Source organism: Equus caballus, chromosome 1 (assembly GCF_041296265.1).
Source record: "Equus caballus isolate H_3958 breed thoroughbred chromosome 1, TB-T2T, whole genome shotgun sequence".
In the NCBI taxonomy this organism is placed as follows: Eukaryota; Metazoa; Chordata; class Mammalia; order Perissodactyla; family Equidae; genus Equus; species Equus caballus.
Window position 1 is genome coordinate 137,987,019 of NC_091684.1, and position 24,491 is coordinate 138,011,509.

Consider the following 24,491-nt stretch of genomic DNA (forward strand, 5'->3'; position numbering starts at 1 on the left):
GAACCCATTCGCCGAGACATCCCTGAGCACCTGTGATGCACTGGGCCGTGTGCTGGAGGCCACAAGGAAGAGCAAGATACGCCCCTGCAGCCAAGGTACTTAAAGTCCTGTGGGAAACAGAAACACACACCCAAGGATGACTCGGGAAGGTGAGCACCTTTAGCCTCAAGAACCAAGTGCCACAGGAACGCAGAAGTTAGTCCCAGGAATCCAAAGAGCCTTCCGGGTGTCTTTTGCCCACAGGTTACCCCAATTTGCAGAAGAAATGGAGGTGAGGATCGCCCTTCTGGTTTCTCCCAGGGGAGTGAAAAATCAAGCAGTCTCCAGCTTCGCTCAGTTTCTCACTCTGGATTTGCCGGGACAGGTGAAGGTAAAGACCGCCTCTCCCACCAGGCCTCCCTATGTAGAATCCGGAGTTCTGCTGGAGCAGGAGTGGGAGTTCAAAGAGTTCTTTACTTCCAGACCTCGGACTCCAGAGTCCGCCCTCCTGTGGGCACCGCCGGGGGCCGAGGAGAGGAGCCAAACGCGGCGAAAGAACAGCTGAGAGGACATTCTGTGTCCCGCGACCCGTTCCCAATTCCCCAAGCCCCACTTTTTCTCCCGAAGACAAAGCGCCCTGGTCTGGGGCCTTCGGCCGTCGACTGTAATGCCTACAATGTGTCGCAAGGTGGCAACGTTGTGGCGAGAAATAGACTAAAAAATCCTGGGTTCTTTTTCTTTTCAAAGCATATTTCCCCTATTAATGTTTCATTTAACTTAATTAGAATCTGGTAAACTAATTAAAGTAGCTACGAGCCCCGCAATCAGCAATAATTCGTATAATTATTGATAATTACATCCATACAAATCGTTTGGTTATTAACATTTGTGGGGGAACAAACCACTTCTGGAGGGACGCGGAGCCCAGGAGGGTTTTTTGCGACAGAGTTTTCTGGGTCGGATCCGCCTACACTCCAATCCTCAGCGATGCCGGCCCAGTTGGGGCGCCCTTTCGGGAAGGGCCCATCTGCCTATGGCGCTTTTCTCCACTTTCGCGAATTCGAAAAGGAAAGGTGAAAAGGACTGATTTGCTAGGTTCCTCTGTGCAGCCGCAGACACGGAACTTCCTGCCGGGGCAGTAACTGTTACTCCCATTTTACAGAGAAGGAAAGTGCGGTGACGTCCGGGGGGAACCGCGCGCGCTCTCCAGCGCCCGCGCCGCCCCGCCCCGTCCCAGCTCCGCTCGCCCCTGGCACGCCCTGGGGACGGAAGTCACTTCGTCTCTGCACTACAGTTTCACTGCTGGTGAACAGTGGAGAACTGATCTGGTTGGTTCCACCCATAGGAAACGTTCCCGCTCCCTGGAGGGTCCCTACTGGGAGATCGCACGTCTCGAGGCGACTTCATCCCTCGGGGACGCCTCGGTTTGCCCGGCGCCCTCACAGTCATTATCTTGCTGGTGTCCTTCCTCTCTGTGTCTAGCCCTCGGAGTACCCCGGGACCTGAGGGCTCGCAGACCCAGCGCAGGGTGCTCTGCGGCCTGGCTTCGTGCCACGACCGCGCCGGGGGGCTCCCGGCCGGCGCCCCTGCTGGTCGGCTCAGCCCCGGGCTCTCTAGACGACCCGCCACGAAACTTCCTGGCCTGAGCTGCTGGCTCGGAGGCGCGGCCCGCACGCCTTCCTCCAGGGTCCCCCCCGGGGCGCCTCGCGCCCCCCGGAGCAGCGCAGTGAGAGCCCAGGGGTCGGGAGGGCGGGGTTGTCCGGGCGCTGGCCCGGCCGCCGACGGCTGCCCTGCGCTCCGCTTCCTTCCCAGAGCGCTTCCACGCGCCGCCGGGGACAGAGGCCTGAATGTTATTTTACAGAAGCCAAACCGGTGGCCTAGGAAGCATAAAGGACGCGACGCAGCACCCTGCTAGGCAGCCGAGGAGGCGAAACTGGAAGCCGGGGCTGAATGACGCCCAACACTGTGCCCTTTCCCACTCCACCCGCACTTTCCTCCCCCTCGCCCCACGTTCCCTCCCTTATCTGTAGCCGAACCAGCAAGTGATCTGTGGAAACTGAGGCCTACCGGAGGACAGCGGCAAGATGAGGCCTCAGCATCCGCAGCCCGGGCATTCCCCCCATTCCCTCCCACGGGGGCCCTGGCGAGCCCGGCGACCCGGACACCTGCAGCCGGCGGGCCTCGCCTTGCTCCTCGGGCTCCTGTCCGCAAACTCGCTGGGACTAAAATGGACGGAAGGTTAGAATCCGTCAGGGCTCGCTCCGTTCCGGCGGCGGCAGGGCAGCTGCGCCCGAGCGTCGAGTCTCGCCCTTCGTTTCCAGGCCTGCCCGGGAAAGAATCGCCCACCCTGCGAACCTCGCCCCCCCCGTTCCAGCGCTCCAGAGCCAGGCCGGCGGTGCCCGCTCCTTCTGGCGATTCCGGGTGAACCTGGGCGTGGGGGCAGGGCGCCGTGCAAACTACCAGGAAACAGCGTCCGGTCTCTGAGCGCCCCGGAGGTGACTTCCCGGTGGGGCAGGCGTGGAAATGGGCACGAATAAACTCTCGGCCCCTGAGAGCGCTCGAGAACCAAAGACCTCGGCACCAGGAACCAGGCGGTCGTCGCGCCAAAGCCCAAGGAAGGGTCTTAAACGCAGGGACGGGGTGGCCTGGGGGGCACGCTGGGTGTGTCTGAAGGATTGGTGGAGATGTCTGGCGCTCCCTGCTGCCCACCTGAGGGGACGCGATTCTCAGCCAGGGCACCCCAGAACCGGAGCTGCGGCCCCCACGCTCCACCTGTTGCGCAGCCCTCAGCCAGCCTCTGCCCCACTTCCGGCCCCCCCAACTCCCATCTCCACAGCCCCAGGAAGTGACAGATTGGTTTTTTTTTTATTAAAAACAAAACAAAAGTCACGGATACAGGGGTGGTCTCTCCAAACAGGCTCAAGGTGGTCTCTATTTCGTGAGTCAGTTGTCGCCCTTTTTAAAGTGCTGTTACAACAAGAGGTTACAACAAAAAATAGACAAAGCAAAACCCAAAGGGGAATGTCAAACGGGACTGGAAGTACGTCCAGGAGAAGGAAGCAAAATAACTTAAAGCATGAATAAATTAAAGTGAACCCGATACTGAACCAAGAGACTCACAGTACATTTATATCCATTGCACATAGCCACTTTGTCATCAGGAACAAGTTTCAGAAGTGGACGGGACGGGGGAGCGCAGGACCAGCGCCGGAGAAGTTGCTACATTGTAATCACAATTGGGGGTCCGAGGCTGTACAGGTGTGGGGAGGGGCCCCCCTCCCCTTTCTTACCCCCTTCGGTCCAGTTAACCCCATGAGGTCCGATGCCCTGGAGTTCAACCGTGGGGCGAGGTGATATTTACACTTGGAAACAGAGACGGGCCCCTGGACCGGGTGCCCGGGCGGGGGCGGGCGAGGCCGAGGCGCCCCGGAGGAGGGCAGGCGGGCGGGAGGCTGTATTTACATCGGTCCGGTCTGAATGGCTTGTTCCTCGCTCTCGGCCGCCGCGGCCGCGGGTATTTACAAGAAGAGAGCAGCATGGCTTGAGGGCGCGTGGGGCGGCCCGGGCCGGCCCTAGGGCAATAGCGGGGGCTTGAAGGAGCAGTTGCCAGTGCAGTGGCGGGGCGTCAGCATCTTGCAGGAGAAGTGGTGCAGGGCGTCGTGGGCTTCTGGAGAGACAGTCGAGTGGGCCATGTTGGGTGCCTCCTCTGCCTCGCCTGACCCAGGCGACCCACCCGCCCCCCTCCCCTGCCTGCGAGGGTCTCACCCACCCGCTTCCGGCTCAGGGAGCGGATCAGAAGGTAGGAAGGTAGGAGAGAGATCCTGGCGATTCAGAACCACTGCTCTGGTTCAATAGCCCCATTTTACAGAAGAGGAAAGTGAAGCACGGTGAGAGGGAGGTCGATCTGCCCAAGGCCAGATTTGGACCCGACGGCAGATTTCCCAACGCCCAGAGTCAGAAGGGCTCTTTCTTCCTATCCCTAGAACAGTGGTTCTAGAATCATTTCCCCACTAACACCAATTTCCACTTCCCTCTGCTCAGCGTCTGACCGGGGTAGACCCGGCCTTCCCCTCTCACTAGCCCCGTTATTCGTTCATTCATTGGATCCATCATTCATTCGACAGCACCACTGCCTGGCACCCCTCCTATCTTTGTTCCCGGGCTTCCGAACCTTTTAATTTCTGCTGGATGGCGTAGCGCGCCTTCCGCTCCTGGTCGAGTTCGTTACACAGAGTGTCTGGAAGACATGGGGAGGGGCCGGGGAGGAAATGAGACCACCCTCGGGCCAGCGGAGGTCACCGCCAGGGCCTCACCCTCTCCCCAGCGCTCCGCCCCTCGTAGAAACCAGTCGGGGGACCGAGGGAGGGGGCATCAACGCTCCAAACTGCAGCCTGGCGAGGGAGGAAATGGCCTGGGATGGCGCTTAAAGGCAGACGGATCTAACCAAAATTAAAGCAAACTTAGGCATTACTTCCCAGGTAATTTTACGCCTCGATTTTTAATTTAGAAACCATGGAAATTGCCGCGATAAGAAGTTCAATCACTCCACGTAATGATGCCTGCAAGCCGTTTGCTGGGCTCGCTTGCCATTCTGAGGCTAATCAGAGTATACAAAGGATATTAAATAAAAAAAATAATTGTTAAATTACCTTCAATTTAAATCCAAACGACTGAGCCAACATTGCGGCTCCTGCCAGACGAGAGGCAGTTACGCCCGTGCGCGCGCTCACCTGACTCCCGTCTTACCTCTGACAATTTGCAGCTGTTGCACCATTTCTTCTCGATAAGCCAATTCCCTCTTCATTTGATCCTGAAAATTATCTGTGCAAATTGATTAAGTGAGAGCTGTTATGCACAGCTCCCTCCCTCAGCCCCATTTCCCCACTCCCCACCCCCACCCCCGGCCCCACCCCCTCAGTCTTTGGCCTGGCTGGATACCCTGGAAAAGGAGGGGTCGGGTCTTGCAGGGCCTGCGGCAGCAGCTGCCTGCACTGGGGGCCCGGAGTGGGAGCAAGGCTCTGGCGATGGGGTGGGGTGGGTCGGGATAGGGGTACCTTTGAGACTCTGAAATTCTCGCTCCAGCTTCTTGCGGAGTTCCATTTGCTCCAGGAGCAGTTTTTGCAATTCGTCTGTAAAGGTGGGAGAGTCAGAAGTAAGGGGGAGGGACGGGCAGGATTCAGGGGGCCCAGAAAGCAGGCAGGTCCTGCCCTGGCCCATAGCCCTGAGATGGGACCTGGGGAGGGTGGGGCTGGTAGGTAAAGGTCCTCAGCACTGTTTTCCCATTTGCTTTCGAAGCATTTGGGCCACGAAAAAGCTAGGAGATACACTGCCCAGGAGAATCAATTCAAGATGGTAGAATGCACTGGACTTCTAGACCCTGCCTCCAGGCCTACCGGCCTGGTATCAAGTTTAAGTTGTTCCTAACTCCCTAACCTTAGAGACTGGTCCAGGAGGACTCATTTACCCCTTCAAATGGCAGACCTAATCCCATCCCTCCCTTCAATAATACAGAGCCGGGAGAATCTGGGCAAAGCCTTGGAACATGCCCCACCCCCGGAAAACAACACATTCACAACAGTCTGTTTTCAATTTCAGGAGGTCCTCAGAACCCAAATCCATGCTAAGAACCCTCACATAAAGCACCAGTGATTTTGGAGGTAACTGCATACTCTGTAAATCTGTGACTAGGAAGAGTGGAGGACCACTGATGCTTCTCTCCCTCCCCTACACCAATTTCCAAGCCCATCCCTGGGCTGGTTTGGGGGAGGGGGGCAGGTGAGTGTGGAAAGCCCCTTTAGTGCCCTCAGAAACCAGCTCCAGAGGGGTGCCAGGGGGCTGCCCTGACCATGGGTCCTTCCCCTGGGAAGGCTTTCTGAGAAATCCCCCCAACCCCCCAGCAGGTGCTGAGAAAACACGAACATGGGAGATAGAGGAGCGAAGTGGCCTCAGAGGCTCCTTCCTCCGTGCCTCAGGCCAGGCTCCCCCTTGCAGGCTGAGCAGCAGCCCCAGGATCCCATTCGAGAACAAGCTCCATCTTTGCCCCATTTAGGGTGGGGTGGTTATGCGTTAATTACAGGAAAAAACTAATCTCTCAGACATTCCTAAAGTGAATGCCTCCCTGCAATCTTCCTGTTCAAAAAAAGTCCTGTTCTTCAGGGAGGCTGGGAGACCTAGATTTGTCCTTTCTGATTGTGCATCAAGTTCTGAGCATTATTACTCATTTCTCTTTCTCCCTGGGCTATTCAGACAGGCCTGGCCTCGGGAACCCAAACTTCCAATGAACCTCTGGGGATTTGGTTCACTCTCCCTACCCCCTACATGCATGTGCCCCTCTGTGCCAGGATAACGTGTCCAGGGGACTATCCTTCCACTCAATGGAAACTGAGTCCCCAGAGCCCTATCTTCTCAGACTTACTCCTACAGGAATAACACCCTCTACGAGAAGGGACCATCTCCCTCAAGCACAGTGCACAGATTTAACCTCACCTCTGGCCAGGTTCTCGATGTCTTTCTCCACTAGCTGAGTTCCCGTGACATCCAGCGTGAGCCCATCTTCGCCTGGGATACAAGGGCAGGTAAGAGGGATTCTGTCCTGGGAGAGGCCTTGGGAGGGGAGGGGAGAGCTTCCCAGGAAATATGCTAAGTCAGGGACCTACTCCAGCCCCTCTGCCTTCAGGGGAGACAGTTACAGTATCCAGCACTAGCCACCTTCCAAGCCATCATTTTAGGAGTGTAGTCATCATTCTAGAGAGTGACCCACTGTAGGAGAGTGGCCCCAGGGAAGACAGGCCCTTCGGGCAGAAAGTGCCCTATGACCTGTTTTATGTGGGTGATGGTGTCTCTCATTTCCTTTTAGTACACCCCTTCCCTTACCCAGAAGACTCCCAAACTCAAGAAACCTGGCTTGCACCTCGCCAGCTGTTTAAATATTTATCTGCCAGCCACGAGAGGGGACCGGCAGCCGCTTACGGTTGATGGAAAGCCTTCCTCGCAGGCTGCAGCCGGTGGGAACCTGGGCGACCTCGGCCCCGGCTCCCGGGCGGGGGTGCTGCTCGAGAGTCCTAAGGCTCACCTCGGTCTGTGGTTGCGGGACTTGGCTGGGAGATGCTCCTTTGGTCTGGATAGGATTTCCTCGTTTCCAAATCGTCGGCGGTCGAGTGATTGTCTTCCTTATCTGGCTCTTAATGGCAATAAACCGAGTTTCAAGGAGAGGCAAAGAAACTGTGACCCCGATACGGCCAGAGCTGCCGCGGTCGGGGCGCCCCAGCCCTAATTAAAAGCGTCCTGGCCGCCGCTGGTTCCCGGCTGTGCGCCTGGGCTCGCACCCTCAGGCTTCGGGCCCCTCCCCCGCGCGCGGTCTGCTCTTCTTGGGCTCCACGCCCCCTCCCCAGCCCCTCCGAAAAGAACAAGACCAGCAGCCGAGCCCACCAGGGACTAGCGACCTACATCGCGCGCAGATACTGGGGCACCGCGAGCGCGCGTGGCCGCCGGGTCTGCCTGCGCCGTTCCCGCCGAGAACGTGGCCCAGGCGGCGACCCGTGGGGTGGTGGCGGCGGGGGAGCCATCCTCCCGGACTCTGCCTGCCCGGATTTCCGAGGCCCGAGGCCTCTCTTCTTCGAGCTGCAGGCTCCCGCGCGCACGTGCACGGCTCCCGGTCGCGTTGGGCCGCGGCCACCGCGGCACCTCCAGGGTACCCCAAGCGCGCGGCCAAGCGCCCCCACCCTCCGCCCGAACCGGCCTGACCACAGGGGACCTCACAACCCAAAATACTTGCTGAATAAATGAGAGGACTCGAACGGGGTGCCAGGGGTGATTGTAAAAAGGTTTTAAGCCAGTGTCGGAGGTGTAGGGGAGCGCGCGTGCGCGCGTGTGTGGGTGTGGGTGTGGGTGTGGGGAGAGCAGCCTGTTGTTTTAGGTAACCAACGATGGAAGTTGTTGGGAGTTCTCGCTTAGCTTCCTTTTTCTTCCATTATTTTTCTTCCTCTCTCCCTCTTTCTCTCGCTTTCTCTGCGTCCCTCTTTCTCCCCTCGTCTTCCCTCCCAGGCCTCCCCTTGGCCCCGGCCCCCTGCCTGCGGTTCCCCCATCACAGTGGTCAGCGACCTCGGCAGGGGGGCTGGGGGCGTTACCGTGGGCCTCCGGGGTGCAGAGGTACGAGGCTGCGGGCGCCAGCGCCGCCGCCGCGCTCTTCACGTGCTCGTCCCGCTCGGGCGCGTACACCTGCCGCGGCCGAGAAATGACAGGCGGTTAGGGGGGCGCTTGGCGGCGGCTCCGAGCTCCCCAGCCCTGCGCCGCGGCCCGGCCGGGAGGGAAAGCTGAGCGGGTAGCAGAGGTCGGCTCGCCCGCGGGACCGGAACGCCCTCGGAGGCTGCATCGCTATTGTAGATTCGGGGTAATTATTAACGCCCTCGAGAAAATTGTCCGAAACACAAAGCGGCTCCCAAGCCAAGGGGCGTTCAAAGTCTCCCCCACCCTCTTCGCCTGCCTCCTTTTAGGCATCTTCTCTCCCGCTCGCACCCGGTGCCCGGCATAAATGACGCCTTTCGCATCCGGCTAATGGTTCGTGTTTTCATGAACCGAGTGGAAATGTACAGGTGTGCGCACCCACTTTCAAATGGCCGACGATTCGGGCTTAGCGGCCCACCCCGTACCCGAACCCGCGGCCGTGCCAACCTGAGAGGCCCTCTCCCGCCCCGCACACGGTCTCGACAGCTTCCTATCAACGACCCCCATGGTTCTCAAGGCGGGAGTTCGAAGAGACTCGGAAAAGTACAGTTGGGGTGGAGGAAGATTCCGGGGACCCCCATCCTGCTGGGTCCCGGTTTGGGGGAGAGGCCGCCCTCTCCTCCCCTTACCCGCTCATCTTCCCCAGGGCTCTGATCCGCATCCGGGCGGGCACGCTGCAGGCCCGGCCTCCAGAGCTCTTTTCTCTGGCTTTGGGTGCCTTTCTTTGCTTCGCATTCTCTCTCCAGACCCCTTTTACTTCTCCCTTTCTGTCTCTGTGTGACTGACGGTCTCTGCCTGTCTCTTCCCCACTCCCATTCACAAAAACCCAGCACACGCGTCTCTCAGGCCTGCTCCCCCAGATCTTCCAAAACCCTCAGTCAGGGGTTCCAGCGAGGCCAGCTGCACAGCGCTCCGGAAGCTGGGCCTACCCAGAGCAGCCGGGGCTTGCTGCTCGAATGCCCTCTCAGAACAAAATTCCCATCCCCCACCGGGCCGGGGCCCGCCCCACATCCTCGCGGTGCCCAGGGGTAAGCGGGGAGGCGCCCCAGCGGGGCGGGCGCGGGGCTCACCTTGGCCGGCGCGGGGCCCCCCAGCGGCCCGCAAGGCTCTCGCAGCTCATAGCCACTGCTGGGCGGGCTCCTCTCAGGTCTCCGCACCACGTCGTCGGCCGCCAGGTCCCCAAATACGGACCGGCTGGCTGCGGGTATCCCCGGACGGCGCCGGGGCCGAGGGCTACCGCAGTCGGGAGAGTCTGTGGGACCGTCTGCACCCGAGGAGGTGCTAGACTGGGGCCCTGCGGGCTGGTCGCCATCCGGGCCGCCTCCCGTGCTGGGCGCGCGGGGAACACTGGGCTCGGTCTCGTCCGGGGCGCCCTCGTCGTCGGGGAAGCGGTTGGACTCCACGTCCACCTCCGGCTCGTCGGCAGTGTCCACGTCGGGCGAGGCGGAGTGGTAACTGGAGCTGCCCTCGCTCAGAAAGTCCGGGCTTACGTAGCCGCCGCCGGACCCCGCGCCGGGCCCCGGCCCACGAGCCGGCCCCGCGCCGTAGGCGTCGCGTGCGCTACCGTAGAGCTTGGCAATGCTCTCAGCGTCCTTGACCACGGGCCGGAAGGCCGACACGTAGGAGCCTTTGCGCGCGGGCGGCGGCGGCGGCGGAGGCGGGGGCAGTGGGGCCAGCGGCGGCGGCAGCGCCTCGTCCGCGCCGTCCTCGTCCAGCGGCCCGCGGGACAGGGCGCTCGGGCAGCGCTCCTCTGCGCCCAGGCCGCCCTCCTTGGTCGGCTCGGCACCGTCCAGGGGTTCGGGGCCGCCGCCACCTGCAGCTGCCGCCGCCGCCGCCGCTGCAGCCGCTACAGCGGCCGCCACGGCCTTGGCTTGGCTCTGCGCAGCTGGATAGGGCGGCACCGGGAGGCTGCCTGCCGCCGGCCAGAACATGGGAAACGTCGGGTACACGGTGGCTGCGGCGGCCGCTGCAGCCACGGCCGCTGCGTCCTTGGCTGCCCCGGAGGGCTGGTGACCCCAGAACATGGCGCCGCCGCCTGGGCCAGCCCCGGCCCCCGGGGGCAAGTGGCCGGCTCCTGGGCCGCCCGCGCCTCCGCCAGTGCCCGCGCCCCCGCCGGTCCCGGTGCCTGGGCCGCCCTTGGGTTCGCCCGCACCTAGTACGGGGTCGTCCTTTTTGGGGCAGAGGCCGAAGGCCGTGGGGAAGCCGTAGGGATGAGGGAAAAGCGGCGGGGGCAGCTTCTGCAGAAGGCCAAAGCCCTTGCTGGGTACTGGAATCACCGGGTAGCTGCGAACGCCGGCGCCGCCACCAGGCCCTCCAGGGCCCGCGGGGCCACCGGCTCCCGCTGCCAGACCAAGTCCCCGCTGCGGGTGGGGAGGAGGCGGCCCAGGAGGCCCGGTGGCCTCATCTTCGCCACAGCGCAGGCTTTTGTGGGGCGGTGGGCCTGGAGCCATCTCCGCGCTGCAACCCGGGCCGCCCCCGCCCCCGCCGCCAGCACCACCTTTCCCCTGCCCACCCGACCCGCCATTAGCGCCGCCGCCGCCTCCTCCTTGCAGCGAGAAGGTCCGTTTGCGTGTGCCACCATTGAACATGGCCTTGACGTCCTCCCAAGCGTGGCTCAGTTCGTCCGTGGCCGACTTGTCACTGAGTTTGAGGTGACGGCGCCACGAGTTGAAGTTGGCGGCGTCAGGCTGCGTATACTTGGCGTCGGGTGTGCGGTGCGAGTGGAAGATGAACTTGTTAGGCGAGAAGTACATGCTGCAGTACCCGCACTTGATGCACTTGGCACGCGAGCTGTTGTAACGCGCAGGGATGAAGCTGCCACGCGAGCCCCACGCGCACTCGTGCACCACATCGAAGGCGAAGTTCTCAGGCAGCTTGGGTGGCTTGTGCTCGCCCAGGAACGACTTGCACAGGCGTTCAGCCTCGCGCTTCGTGATCATGCCGCAGCGGCGCGATGAGATGGGCATGGCCCCGGCCCGACGCAGAATCTCCAGCTGCACCGGCGTGCACTGCACGCACGTGATGCCGAGGGCCACGCGGCGGTTGTGGATCTCGTTGTAGCTGTAGTTCTTAAGGAGGGTGTTGGAGATCTGAGCCAGGCACAGGCGCTCCTGGCCGTCGATGACCAGAGACACGATAGGCACCCCATACAGCGACGTCTCGCCCACCTGGTTGGGTTTGAGAGCGCTGGAGCCCGAGTAGGGCTGCAGCTCCTGCTTCGAGTTGGGCGAGGAGTTGCCCTCGCGCCCCGGCCCCAGCTGAGTGGTGAGAGCCTCCATGCCGCCGCTCCTGCGAAACAGAGAAAGCAGACAGCAGATAAGCCATTTTCAGCTCCGCGGCGGTTCCGGCCCGCCCAGCGGGACGCGCCAGTGGGGCGCGCGGGGAAACTTGGCAATGGGGAGTCCAAGCTCATTCGCCCCCTGGACGGGCGCCTTTTGTTATTCAGATGCCTACTGGCGCCGGAACAAAAGTCCCCGGGGTTTGGGGGAGGAGAAGGGGTAACTGAGACCTCAGGAATGCCCTGGCAGCCAGGAACCCAATCGTGTTTTCGGATTGGGAAGGGAGTGGGGCCCAGAGACGGAGAATGACTTGCCCAAGGCCACACAGCAAAGCCATTGCCGAACCCAGCCTTTCCGGCGCCCAAATCCGTGCGCCTGCGGCCACCCTCGCAGTCTGCCCTACCGGCCCGGGTCCTGAAGCCAGGACTTCGGGGACAGGCTGCCCCTCTGCTCAGTCTCGCTTGCACGCGGGCAGGCGGGGGCAGCGCAGGGAGGGGGGGAAGGGGCGGTCACTGCCAGTCTCCAGACAGCAGGGGGCGGGGGGGGGCGGGCAAGGAAAAGGAGGAGGATCTCGAGGCGGGGGTTCGGGGGAGAGGCTGAGGCGGCCGCTGTTCGCGGTGCTGAACTCGACTCTCGCCAAAGCTCGCCTTGCGCGCCCAGCCCCGGGGCAGCCTCCACCGCACCCAGCTCCGCGCTGAGCCGGCTCCTCGGAACAACGGCGCTGGTTTCCGCAAACTCGAGTTTCTCTTCTCACGCCCGGAGCCCCGCGTTCGTTGAGCAGAAAGATTCCGGCTGGAAATATAAGCCATTTTCTTTCCAGCCATCAATGGGACCAGAGTCACACAGTTCCTAACTACATTTTCTGCATTTTTAGCTGCGTTCCAGACCAAAGCTGCTTTCCATCCGGGTCAGTGCCTGGGAGGGAGAGCTTCTCAAGGAAGTTTCTCAGGAGCCACTTCTGCTTCGCTTCTAACTGCCCACTCCCTAAGTTTTCTTCCTTTAGATATTCCTTTCCCGCTCAGGCCAAATGCAGTCTCACCGGGCTCTGGGCTTCCTCTTTTCGGAGTCTCTTCTGAGTATCCTTCATGTCGGGCTGTCCCGGCTCATATGGGCTGAGCAGAATCCTGGCCGGTCTCAGAAGCCACCACAAGCCTCCAGGTCAAAAGTTGCTGCGATCCCGCGCTCTGCTCTCTGGCAAAGGGAGGGAGGCAGGTGCGTCCCCGGACCTCAGCAGCGGGAGGACCCGGGTACTGATGCTTGGGGCCCACTAGGTGGCCCGGCCCAACCACGTGTCCTCAGGTACAGAAGGCTCCTGCTTGGCCCACGGCTGCAGGCGCTCCTGAGGCCCAGGAAGCCCAACCCTGAGGACCCTCCCCTGAACTAGGCAGGAAAGGCAAATCCATTTTCAGAGGCACAGTTCGAGCCGGACAAGGGATCCGAGTTCAAAAGCCTTCAAGGAGGAGGCTGAGATCTCTGTCTGTCTGTCTCTCTCCCTCTTTCTGCTTGTCTAGGTGCCCCTCATCTGTCGATCTTATGTTCCCTGAGCTGTCTGTCTCTCCCAGCTCGCTCCTCTTTCTCCCATTTGTCTTCATTCCTTCTTCAAGTATCAAGCTATTTATCTGTTATCTGTCTGTTTCCTCTTTATCTCTGCGGATCGAATTGAAACAAGTTGACCCTCCTTTAGCGTTGAAGTCTCTTGTAACATTTTAGGAGGCAAAAGCATTGTCCTGACTCCCCGGCTGAGGGGTCAACAAGACCAGCCCCCCCACACCCGCAACGGCTCTCAGGCGGGCTGGGGAGGCGGGCTGGGGAGGTGGCCCGGGCGCCGCGGCTCAGGGAAATGACGATGTCTTCTCAGTCTCCCGAAATCGGCAAGTGTGCCCTGCCCGCATACAGTGAAAGGATCGCCCGAAGCTGAGCGCATCCTCCTCAAGCTGAGGGTCTTGGGTCCCCGCGAGGTTTTCCCAAGTGGGAAGAGGGAGCTCCGGGCTCCGGAGCCAGGAGAACGGGGGCCCTAGGAAAGGAACCGAATTTCGAGGACCAGAGCAGAAAGCCCGGGCAAAAGGCTGTACACAGCGACAAGGAGCAGCGGCCAGGGCGACTCGGGGAGCCCTCGCCGGCTCCTGGGGGCTTGAAGGGTGAGCTTGGAGAGGGCGATGAGGCGGGAGGCGGACAGTGGTGCGAGTGAGGCGATGGAGTCTTTAGGTATAATAACAAAAACAAACAGCCACAAGAACCCAAATCGGAACTAAACGAAAAAAGCTGTACGGGAAGAGCGCGAGGGTGGCGGGCGACCCAACGGGTACTCACCGTGCGGCGGCGGCTGGAGCCGGGCGAGCGGCGAGCGGAGGTGCGCGGCGGGCGGAGCGGCGGGCGGGAGTCCGGGATCCGCCGGGCTCTCCGGGTGACGGCGCGGCCCCTCCCCGCGCGCGCGCACAGCCGCGCTCCCGGGCTCCCCGCGTTCACACCCGAGGCCCCGCCGGCCCCTCCCGCGCGGCGCCCGCTGTCAGCAGGCTCGGGGCGCAAGGACCCCGGGCGCGGAGATGTGAGCCCTGAGCCGCTGTCCCCGAGGCCCCGGAAGGGCCCGGAGCGGAGGCCGAAGCCTGGAGCGCATGGCGCGGCGACGGGCACGGCGCGGTCACAGCCGGAGTGGTGAGGCCGGCGCGGGGCGGGCTAGCCTGACAGCTGCGAGCCGGGGCGCCACACCCACCGCCCGCGCAGTCACTCGCGCCCTCCCGGGGTCCGCTAGCCCGCGGGCCACAGCCGCGCCCGCCGCCTCCCCGGACCCCCAGGCCTGCCTGCCCCAGGTAAGCGGCCGCACACCTGCGCCCTGCCCCCAGCACCTGCGGCCCACGCTCGCCAAAGGGGCCGGGAGAGAGGAAGGGCCGGGGCCGCAAAGTTTGCCCTCAGGAACGAAGTGGGGAGGACCCAGCGCTCCCCGCCAAGGGGCCAGGATCCATCCTGGCCAAGGCCGGCTAATGGGGCTAAGGAAGGCTCCTAGCTAGGAGGAAGGGGCGCGGGGAGGGGTACCGCCTTTTCGGGCCAAGGCGGTGGAGCCGGAGAGTGGTCCTGTGGAGCCAGTAGGCTTACCAGCGGCCTGAGCAGAGACCAGGGTGTGTGTTGGGGAGAGGGAAGGCAAGGGTGGCGGCTGGGAAGGGGCAGAACCCAACTGCCTCCCCCACCACCCCGCACGCTTCTGACTTGCATGGGAGACGTCGGGACAGCTCCAGCCTGAAGAAGGGAGACCTCCCGCCTCCTTCACGCAGTGGACTGGGGAACTGGATTTGAGGCGCCCCCACCCCCAGCCCCGGCCTTGAATGCGTCCCCCCACCAACACCAACAGGCACAGGGCAGAAGCCAAGTCATCGCTGGGAGATACCTGGGGTCAACCACTGTCTAGTTGACCACTGGACTTCTCTCTAGCTCTCTTGCTAACTCAGTTTCCCGGTGGTGGGAGTTTAGCCCCCTGACGCTGCTGAAGCTCCGTGGCATCTTTTCTCTTCCCAAAGCTCCATTTCTCTCCATCCCTCTCTCCTCTCTCTGTCGGTTTCTGTTTTCACCATTCTTTCCCCCCACTGCCCCACTGAGTCCCGTGTTCTCCCTCTCTCTCAACCTCAGTCTCTAGTTCATTTGAACACCCCTCCCTCTTTTCCGGCATCCGGGCGCCCTCTCGCCTCTCCCCCAACCCGCAGTGGCATTAAGTGTCCTTAATGGACACGTTAATTAAACTGTAATTAATCATACTGTCCGGCCCAAGTTTGAACAATTACCCTAATCAAACAGAAGTTAATAATGGCAGGGATGGCCCGGGGCGCGGCGGGCCGCCCGGGCAGGGGGCGCAGCAGCCACGGCGGCTACCGGCTACCGACGGTGGCAGCAAAGGCGAGCGCAGCCCGTCCTTGGAACCCGGGCGGCGCCATAAATCTTCTGCGGCCAGCGGCGCCGGGTCGCCCTGCCCCGCCCCCTCGTTTTCCTTCTCGCTCCGGGTTACAGGCACTCTCCCCTCCTGCATTCCGGCTCTCGGGGGTTCGTCTCCCCTTCGCCTCCACTTCTCCCCTCTCGCTTTTCTCTTCTCTGCGGGCTTGCAAGGACCCTGGGAATAGCCTGTGGGGGTGCGAACGGATCGCCCTGGCGTAGCCCTCGGAGAGAGGGAGCGGCCAGGCCGGCCTGAGGACTCGCTTGCCACCTCCTTATCCCCTTGGCTAACGTGTTCTCTGAGGCCTCGAAAACTACCCCCAAGTTTGAGGGCTGTGTCTTCTCTGCGGAGTCTCTTCTAGAACGAGTTTCTGCTTGTTCGCTTGCCTCAGTTTCCGTCTTGGATCCCCTGCTTGTCTCTCTTTTCTCACAGAGCCTGCTCAGCCCTTGTCTCTCTCTGCCTCTGGCCCCTCCATTGGCGCGTCGTCCCCGGGCTCTGCCTCTGTCCCGCTCTAACTCTGCCGCTCTCTACCCTCACGCCCACTTCCCTCCGAGGAAAACAAGAACCTATTTTCCATTCCAGTCCGAGAGCCGCCCCCAGCCTCCACATGTTTGTCCCCTCTCCCTCGGCTTGGCCTCCCCCACCCCATAATTACAATCCCGTTCAATAATTATTCTTAGCCTCCTAATGATTTTTTAAAAGGCATCTCAGAATTCAGTGTGGTGGTGACAACAATTGCGGAGCCAGGACGCCCCCGGGGGGGGGGGGGTGGGAGTGGGAAAAGGATGGGCAGGGTCCCCCTGAGCAGGGCCTGCCTGTCCTGCCTCTATTGTACTGCGAAGGCCCACAGCGCCTCGGGGCCCGCCTCTGGGGCGTTCCCGGCAGCCTGGCCGCGGGGCCCCAGGGACCTTTCAGACAAAAGTTCCCTCCTCGGGTTACCGCACCAGGGCCACGCAGCGTCGCCTCTGCGTCTCCGTTCAGCACCAAGCTGCGGACAGCTCCCGCGCCAGCGTCCGGCTTTGCCGGCCCACCTGGCTCTCGCACCGGGTCTGAGACAGAGACTGGGGAGGCGCCGCCGCTCACTTGAGGGGTAGTGGTCTCCGGGGAGCAGGTCTTGAGGGTCGGGCCTGGACCCTGCTCTGGACCAGCGTCCAATTGGTTAGTATCACCGCGAACCACATTTTATAGTTTGCAGTGCCGGTTCTCACAACGGCCCTGGGAATAGGTAGGGATTATTTATTCCCATTTCATAGGCAGGAAACTGAGGGTCAGGCAGTGCAAGCCAACCCACCCATGTTCCTCGATCAATAAGGGACGGAGGCTGATCTCCCAGCCCCTAAATCTCGTGCCTTGCACGCTGCCGCGACGTCCTCGCTTGGCGAAGGGACGATAGGAGTGCGCAGCGCTGCGCAGCCACGAGGACATTTTATTATCGCCCTCGCCACAATCCGCGTGGAGGAGACAGGCCTAGCAAAGCCAGGTGACCTGCTCCGGTTCAGGCCGCCGCGGCGGGGCGGGGCTAGGACTTGAACTCAGGCTCAGAAGGGGCAGCAGGGGACCCCTCTTCCTCCGAGGGGGCTCTGGGTCCTGCGGCCCTGTCCAGAGCTGGGGAGCCCGCGCAAATCGGTGCCCTTGGCCTTCCTGACCCCCATTAGTGCAGATTCTCTCTTTTATCCGCTGCCAGGTGGCACCAGAGTCTGAGGGCCCGACTCCGGATCGGGGACGCGCCTCACGTGTCCCGCCCCCCCAGCCGGGTCTGTGCTGCCTCTGCGTCCCCGGCGTCGCGTCCACGCGGCCGGGCGGCCCGCGCCCATACAGGCTTCGGCTTGGGCTTGGGCTGGGCGGCCGCGCCTCCTCCGCAAGCACATATCTTTTACCAGTTGAATTAACGGCAGTTTTCGTCAGTTAATTAGGTTTAATTTACATAATTAGTACAGTATAAAGAGGATTGGGGATAATCATGGGGTACGTAGCGCTTACTGTGTAAACACGTATTCTGAATTAAAAATCAGATGTAATTAAGGCGCGCAGGCCCTGTTTAGGCAGGGTTTTAATTGTAATGAATTTCTAATTAACACTCAATGATTGCCAAATGCAAAGGGCTGTAAAATTTTCTTGTAGTTTTGCTAATTTATTGTTTACTTAATATCTGGATATTAATCCGACGGCCAGATAGACTCGAGCCGGCGCCGCGGCCCGGGCCCAGGCGAGAGAAGGTGGCTGGGCGGGGCCTCCAGGGCGCAGCCCCAGAGCCGAGGCGAGGCCGTGGGGGAAGCGGGAACCCCAGAGGCGGCGCCGAGGTGCTCAGAGCTCCCAGCCCACTTGACTCCGGGTGTGGACGGGAAGTCTGAGGCTCGGGGAGGGCTGGGACTTGCCCGAGGCCGCACACTCCGGGGTCCTGCCGCCCTGAGCCGGCTCTTTGGGATCAGGGGCCAGGCCAGCGCTCCTCCCGGCGGAGGGCTCCCTGCTTCTGGGACAGCAAAAGGAGCGAGACAAGTCGAGGCCCGGATCTGGTTCTTGACCACTTGAGTGACCATGGACCTTGGCCTCAATATGTGCATCTGTAGGACGGACACACGGACCGGCACTTTGCTGGAGTGAAGAATATACGGACCAGGAGGCCCAAGGGAACTACAGATGAACGTGAGAAGAATTCTGGAGCCCTGACGCTGTGGGGGTGGGGCTTCAGGGGCTCTGCTTGGGGGTCGGTCGCTTAAGCTTAGAGGGAGGGGCAGAGCCAGGAGGACCTGGGCATGGTTTGCAGGTCGTGAGGCCAGGCTGTGCCCGTCTTAGGGCTCTCTCTGCACTTGAAGGAGGGACTAAGGAGAGAGCCCATGACCAGACTTCTTTGCCCTGAACCCCATAGAAGTCCCCAAGGCCTGAGCAGAGGTGTTCGGGAAAGAGGGTGGGTGAGGAGCTCAGCTGAGCCCGGCACTCCTCCTCCCCTAAATCTCTAGTTTGGGTTCCCACCCATATCCCAGCAGCCCTGCCCCCATCAAGGATTCCCCTCCTGTCAGCCCCAGCTGCCCCACGGGCCTCTGTCCAAGGTCCTTAGCGCAATGGAGACTCTGCGGGCACTTAGAAATTTCCTACCGACCCAGGGAAACACACCACGAAAATTCACCAGCGCCCAGAGGCTGCCGCCCCACAGAGCCGGCTGCCTTCCTTCCCTCTCCAGTGCCTGCCTTTCCGAAGCCGCAGAGGTCTCTCCTGGACACTACACAGGGCCTTCTCGGAGCCCACCTGGGCCCCTCATCTCTCTCTGGTGCATGCTGTTTTGTTTTCATCATTGGATTGTTTACTAGTTAGTATTTCCTGATTAGTTATTTGTTCGCGGTGTTTTCTGTTTCTCCCACTGGAAAGTTTTGTTTGCTGTTGTATTCCCAGGACCTAGCACTCAGCTGGTGCTCAACATGTTTGTTGAATGAATGAGTGAACAGCATTCGAGCGTACGGGCTGTGAGCCCCAGCCCAGGTCTCGGCTGACTTACTGGCCATAGTGATTGAGTGCCGCCCTTGGCATCTAGTGGCCAATCCGGTTTTTCAAGAGTAGATGGTTCTGTGCTGCCTGGTGGTCTAGGAGGTTTGGGATTCCCACCTTCCACACAGGCAAGTCTACTCGGGCAGAGCCTCCGAAGGCTTCTTCTCTTAGGAGGAGAGGATGGGCCCTGGCAGGCAGGTGTGGAGTAGCTGGCAGGCTTGCTGAGCTCTCCCTGGTTGTAAGGGGCTTCCTTCCCAGGGCCTCCTCTGCTCAGCGTGGTGGGGGAAGGGGCTGTAAAGAGAACAGACTCTGGAGTCAGTGAGACCCGGGTTCAAACCCAAGCTCTGTGCTATTTGAATCTGCAAAACTGCATGTGTAAAGCAGTCAGATGGGTCTTACTGGGACGTCATAAGGACTAAATAAGGTGCTGGGTGTGGGGCACATAGCTAGGTCTGGGACTAGATTGAGGTGCCTAGGGCACAAAATTTAAGGAGGCATTCACTGTCAGGGTCCTGAAAATCCTCCCCTAGTCCCAGCTCTGCACAAAGCCGCTGGCACAGAGTAGGTGCTCAGCACCCGTAAACTCCCCCTGCCCTGACAGCCTCAGATCGCCTCCGGATGGCTCCTGCCTCAACAGCGGTGCAATCTACTCGGCTTTCTGGGACAAGTCAAGCTTTATTGAGATACAGTTCACATACCATATAATTCACCTATTTCAAGTGTACAATTCAATGGTTTTTCATATATTCAGAGTTGTGCAGCCATCATCACTATCAATTTTAGAATTTTTCATCACCCCAGAGAGAAACCCCCTACCCATCAACCATCACCCCATCTCTCCACCCTCTCCAGCCCCTGGCGACCACTATTCTACTTTCTGTCTCTATAAATTTGCCTATTCTGGACATTTCATGTAAATGGAAACATTCAATATGTGGTCTTTTGTGTCTGGCTTCTTTCACTTAGCATACTGTTTCAAGGTCATCCATGTGGTAGCATGGATCAGTACTTCATTCCTTTTTATTGCCAAGTAATATTCCATTGTATGGATATACCACATTTTGTTTATCTGTTCATCCATTGATGAATATTTGCATTGTTTCCACTTTTTGCCTATTATGAATGAAGCTGCTATGAACATTCATGTAGAAGTTTTTTGTGTGGCTGAATGTTTTAATTTCTCTTGGGTATGTATCTAGATGTAGAATTGCCGGGTCATATGGTAACTCTATGTCTAACTTTTTAAGGAACTGCCAGACTGGTACCCCAAAGCACTGCACCATTTTACATTCCCACCAGTGATGCACGAGGGTTCTCCTTACTTCACATCCGTGACAGCACTTGTTACTGTTCGTCTTTTTTATTATAGCCACCCTAGTGGGCGTGAAACAGCAGCTCATTGTGGTTTTGACTTGCATTTCTTTAACGATGAATGATTTTGAGCACCTTTTCATGTTCTTATTAGCCATTTGCACATCTTCTTTGGAGAAATGTTTATTCAGATGCTTTGCCCACTTTTTCATTGGGGTTATTTGTATTTTTATTATTGAGTTGAAAGAGTTCTTTATGTATTCTGGATACATGTCCCTTTTTAGATATATGATTTGCAAATATCTTCTCTTCTGTGTTGTCTTTTCACTTAATCATGTCCTTTGAAGCAAAAAACTTTTTAATTTTGATGGCATTCAATTTATCTATTTTATTTTTTGCTGCTTGTGCTTTTGGTATAATGTCTAAGAAAGCTTTACTGAACACAAAGTCATAAGATTTGTCCTATATTTTCCTTAAAGAACGTTATAGTTTTAGCTCTTACATTTAGGTCTGTGATCCATTTTGAGTTAATTTTTGTGTAGGGTATGAGGTAGAGATCCAAATTCATTCTTTTATATATGGATATCCCATTGGCCCAGCACCATTTGTTGACAAGATTATTCTCTCCCCATTAAACTGTCTTGGCACCCCACTGGCTTTTCTGGTCTGGAGAAGTAACTGTCCTCCGTCCCCCAGGAGAGATGAGGCTTCCCCAGAGAAGGGGCCACGCAGCCTCCTCCCTCTGCAGACACAAGTGGAAGCCCACTGTGACTGCTCAGGAATCGGGAGCCGGTAAACAGGGGTGAGGCTCTTCCCCCCTCCCTCCCCCACTGAAGATTCACTTCTCCCCTCCCCCTTCCGATGTACGTGGCATGTGCCTCTACCACTAGCCTGGCCTGGGAGGGAGTGACTATGGGGTGTTCTGCCTCTCTCACTGGAGCGGGAGTCCTAAGAGAACACAGCCCGCATCTTACAGGGAGGTACCTATTGCTGAAGAAACAGCCTTCCCTTTCGTCAGGTCTGGGTTTGAATCTAAGGTTACTAAGTACTAAGTTACTTAAGTACTAAGTAGCTACTACTTCCTGGCTGTGGCTTTGGGCAAATCACTTTACCTCTCTGAACCTCAGCTTCCTGGACCATGAAATGAGCATACTGGCTTCATAGGACTGTTGGGAAACTAACCCAGTTGAGAGGCGCCCAGGGCCCAGCACAGTGCCTGGCACACAGCGGGGGCTCAAGTTCCCTTAGCTGGTATCAATGGAAATAGGAATGTGACCCTCCCACCAATGCCACCGCTGCCACCCCAGCCCCAATCCTGTCCCTTTCTATCCCCTGTACCTCGCTTTATTTCTTCTTCACAGCAATTGTCCTCACCTGAACTTACCGTCTTCTTTCTTGTCTGTCTTCACTGCTGGAATGTGAGCTCCAGAGTGCAGGGACTCTCTTGTCTTGGTCCCCACTGTGTCCCCAACTCCTGGCACACAGGAGGTGCTGAGGAAGTATTTGATGAATAAACAGTGTCTCCAGCATCTGTGTTGGGCACTGCAGAGGATTCAGAGAGGCCCTGGGAGAGTCCCCGACCCCAGCTGGTTCCCGGGGAGGGTGAGGCTCTGTAAGGGTCCAGCCTCCAGGGCTCAAGGAGGCTGAGCTCTGTGGGGGAGGGGAAGGGGAGCCTGACTCTTTTTTCTTTTTTGAGGAAGATTGGCCGTGAGCTAACATCCATACCCATCTCCCTCTACTTTATATGTGGGACGCCTACCACAGCATGGCTTTTTTTTGCCAAGCAGTGCCATGTCCGCACCTGGGATCTGAACCAGTGAACCCTGGGCCACCGAGAAGCAGAACATGTGCACTTAATTGCTACGCCACTGGGCCGGCCCCAGGAGCCTGACTCTTGAAGAATGCTGGGTGCATGGTGCTGGGGAGAGGAAGGGAGAGAGAGAGAGAGAGAGAGTGTGTGTGCGCGCGTGTGAGCGAGGGAAAGACAGCTGAGAATGGAGGCCTGGAACACGGGCTGTGTGAACTGTAAAGGGATGCACACATGGCAGGGTTTGCTGCAAAGGCGCTGGGGACAGCCTGGCTTGGAAATGAGGGGAAATGTTGTTCCAGTTTCCTATTGCTGCTCTAACAAATTACCAGAGTGTTTTAAAACAACATACACTTATTATTTCACAATTCTGGAGGTCAGAGGTTGGAAACACATCTCACTGGCCTAAAATCGAGGCATCCCTTCTGGAGGTTCCAGGGAGAACCCAGCTTCCTGCCTCTTCCAGCTTCTAGAAGCCTCCTGCACTCCTTGGCCTCTGGCTCCTCCCTCCATCTTCAAAGCCAGCAGTGTAGCATCCTCAGATCTCTCTCTCTGACGCTTCCTTGCCTCTCCTGCCTCACTCTTCCACTTTAAAGGACCCTTGTGATGACACTGGGCCCACCTGGAGAATCCAGCACAATCTTATTTTAAGGTTGGCTGATTAGCAACCTTAATTCCATCTGCAACTTTGATGCCCCTTTGCCATGTAACATAACATAGCCATAGTTTCTGGGTATTAGGATGTGAGTATCTGTGACATTAGGATGTGACATCTATGACAGCCGGGGGGCTGTCGTATTCTGCCTATTACAGGTGTCTCAAAAAAGAGGTGCTTGGGAGCTGGGATGTGTGGGAGGAAGTTGATTCCCAAGTATGAGGAGAGCAGGTGTGTCCCTGTAGGAGGGGGCACTTCTGTCCCCACCCTCAGCCTCCTGAGCCACCACCTGGAATCTGGAGCATCACACTGGAGGGGAGGGGGCAGTGTGGTCACCCACAGGCGCTGCCATTAGAGCCCAGAACACCCATGCCAGGCCCTCATGCCAAATGCGTAGTGGCCCTCACTGGAGCTGACACACCTTACACCTTCGTCCTTCGTCCTTCTCCAGACCTGGAGGGCGGGAGGCAGATGACAAGGGGAGTCACAGGCACTGAGGAGTGGCTGTGGGTCGATCTGTGTATGTGGGGCAGGGGTGCCTGGCAGGAGGAAGGTGGAGGAAACCAGCCCTTTGGAAGTGTTTTGTGCATGTCCTGGTCAGTAGCGAGGATGATTTAATAATGACATCAACAACATCCACAGCAACTCAGGGGCTGGGCACTGTCATTACCCCATTTTACCAATGAGGAAACTGAAGCCCTGAGAGGTTAGGCATTCTGCCCAGGGTCACACAGCGAGTCAGTGGAGGAGCCAGGACTTGGGTTCAGGTCTGTGTGCCTGTGTGACTTTCCAAGCCCATGCCTTTCATTGCGACCTTTCACTGCTTCCCCCACAGGACTGCCAAAAAAGGGACCCAGGAGGCTGTGGGATGGAGAAGGGCTCGACATTGAATGCTGCCTTTCCCACGGCCTTGGTGACCAAAAGACTTAGAATACTTTTTAAACAAATTATTTTTATTATAAAAATAATACATGTTCATTGTGTTATATTAGAAAAAAGCAGAACAGTAGGGAGGGAAATTAAAGAGCACCCACACCCCATCACTGTGAGGCCTTTATTAAGGTCTTGTTCCTCGACGGCTGGAGAGTGGAGGCCAGGCCACTAAGTTATGTGAAGCCCTAAGTCCTGCCTGCCTCCCCTCCATTTATTTAACCGCGATTTCTTGAGCGTCTCCTGAGTGCCAGGCACTGACCTAGCTCCCAGCTTCCTTGGGCTTTCATCGGAGGGAGGCAGACAGTGTCAGGAAACAGATAAGGACAATACAGTGAGGTCAGTCAGTGACAGGGAGCCCCAGGGTCCACAGGGAGGTAGGAAAAGGCCTCCAGAGGGACTGCATTTCAGCCGAGCCTTGGAGGATGAATAGGAGCTGGGCAGGAGACACAGGGGTGGCCGGGAAAGGTGTGTGGGGCTGAGGGAACAGCCTGTGCAATGGCTGGGGGTCAGAGAGAGCGTGGTTCGTTCAGTCAGGGAGCAGAGCATCGCCCCCTGTGATGGGAACATCGAGTGGGAGACAGAGGTGGGATCACTACGGCCCTGCCCTTGCAGGGATGCTGGGGGGACCACATGAGACGAGTGTGAAGGCAGTTTGCCACACCCAGCTGATATTGCGAGAGAGTATTTTTTTCTTTCTCAGAACTAAAGTGAACTGGACACTGGAACTCTGGGTACCCGCTACATTCTTTTTCCATCCTGCCACCCTCACTACTTTTCCCAGAGTGTGCCCCACTGTTCTTCCTACTACCCTCCCCCCCAAAACGGGGGAAAAATAAAAAGCAAATTCTTAGGAAGGATCAGCAGCACAGCCTGACTTCCCCTGACTGGGTGCTTTTAACTAAGTCTGCG

At 58.8% G+C, this 24,491-nt stretch overlaps 1 protein-coding gene and 1 long non-coding RNA gene across 3 annotated transcripts; one reads left to right on the plus strand and one right to left on the minus strand.

Moving 5' to 3' along the window:
• Positions 1-2,825: 2,825 nt before the first annotated feature.
• SKOR1 (SKI family transcriptional corepressor 1) lies at positions 2,826-13,868 on the minus strand. The gene is made up of 9 exons (XM_023654897.2): positions 13,791-13,868; positions 9,273-11,490; positions 8,106-8,196; positions 7,052-7,159; positions 6,466-6,537; positions 5,034-5,108; positions 4,726-4,800; positions 4,151-4,216; positions 2,826-3,646 (listed from the first exon to the last, which is right to left on the minus strand). Exons 2-9 carry the CDS (start codon positions 11,478-11,480, stop codon positions 3,552-3,554), a joined length of 2,790 nt encoding a protein of 929 aa, XP_023510665.1. The 5' UTR covers positions 11,481-11,490; positions 13,791-13,868; the 3' UTR covers positions 2,826-3,551.
• Positions 3,576-7,787, plus strand: LOC111776029 (uncharacterized). Of its 2 annotated transcripts, none has more exons than XR_011439699.1 (4): positions 3,576-3,778; positions 5,575-5,754; positions 6,403-6,554; positions 6,836-7,200. It is a non-coding gene; the product is annotated as an uncharacterized lncRNA (long non-coding RNA). The 2 variants fall into 2 exon arrangements; XR_011439698.1 differs by lacking the exon at positions 3,576-3,778 and adding an exon at positions 4,210-4,457 and having other exon boundaries at positions 6,836-7,787.
• Positions 13,869-24,491: the final 10,623 nt, after the last annotated feature.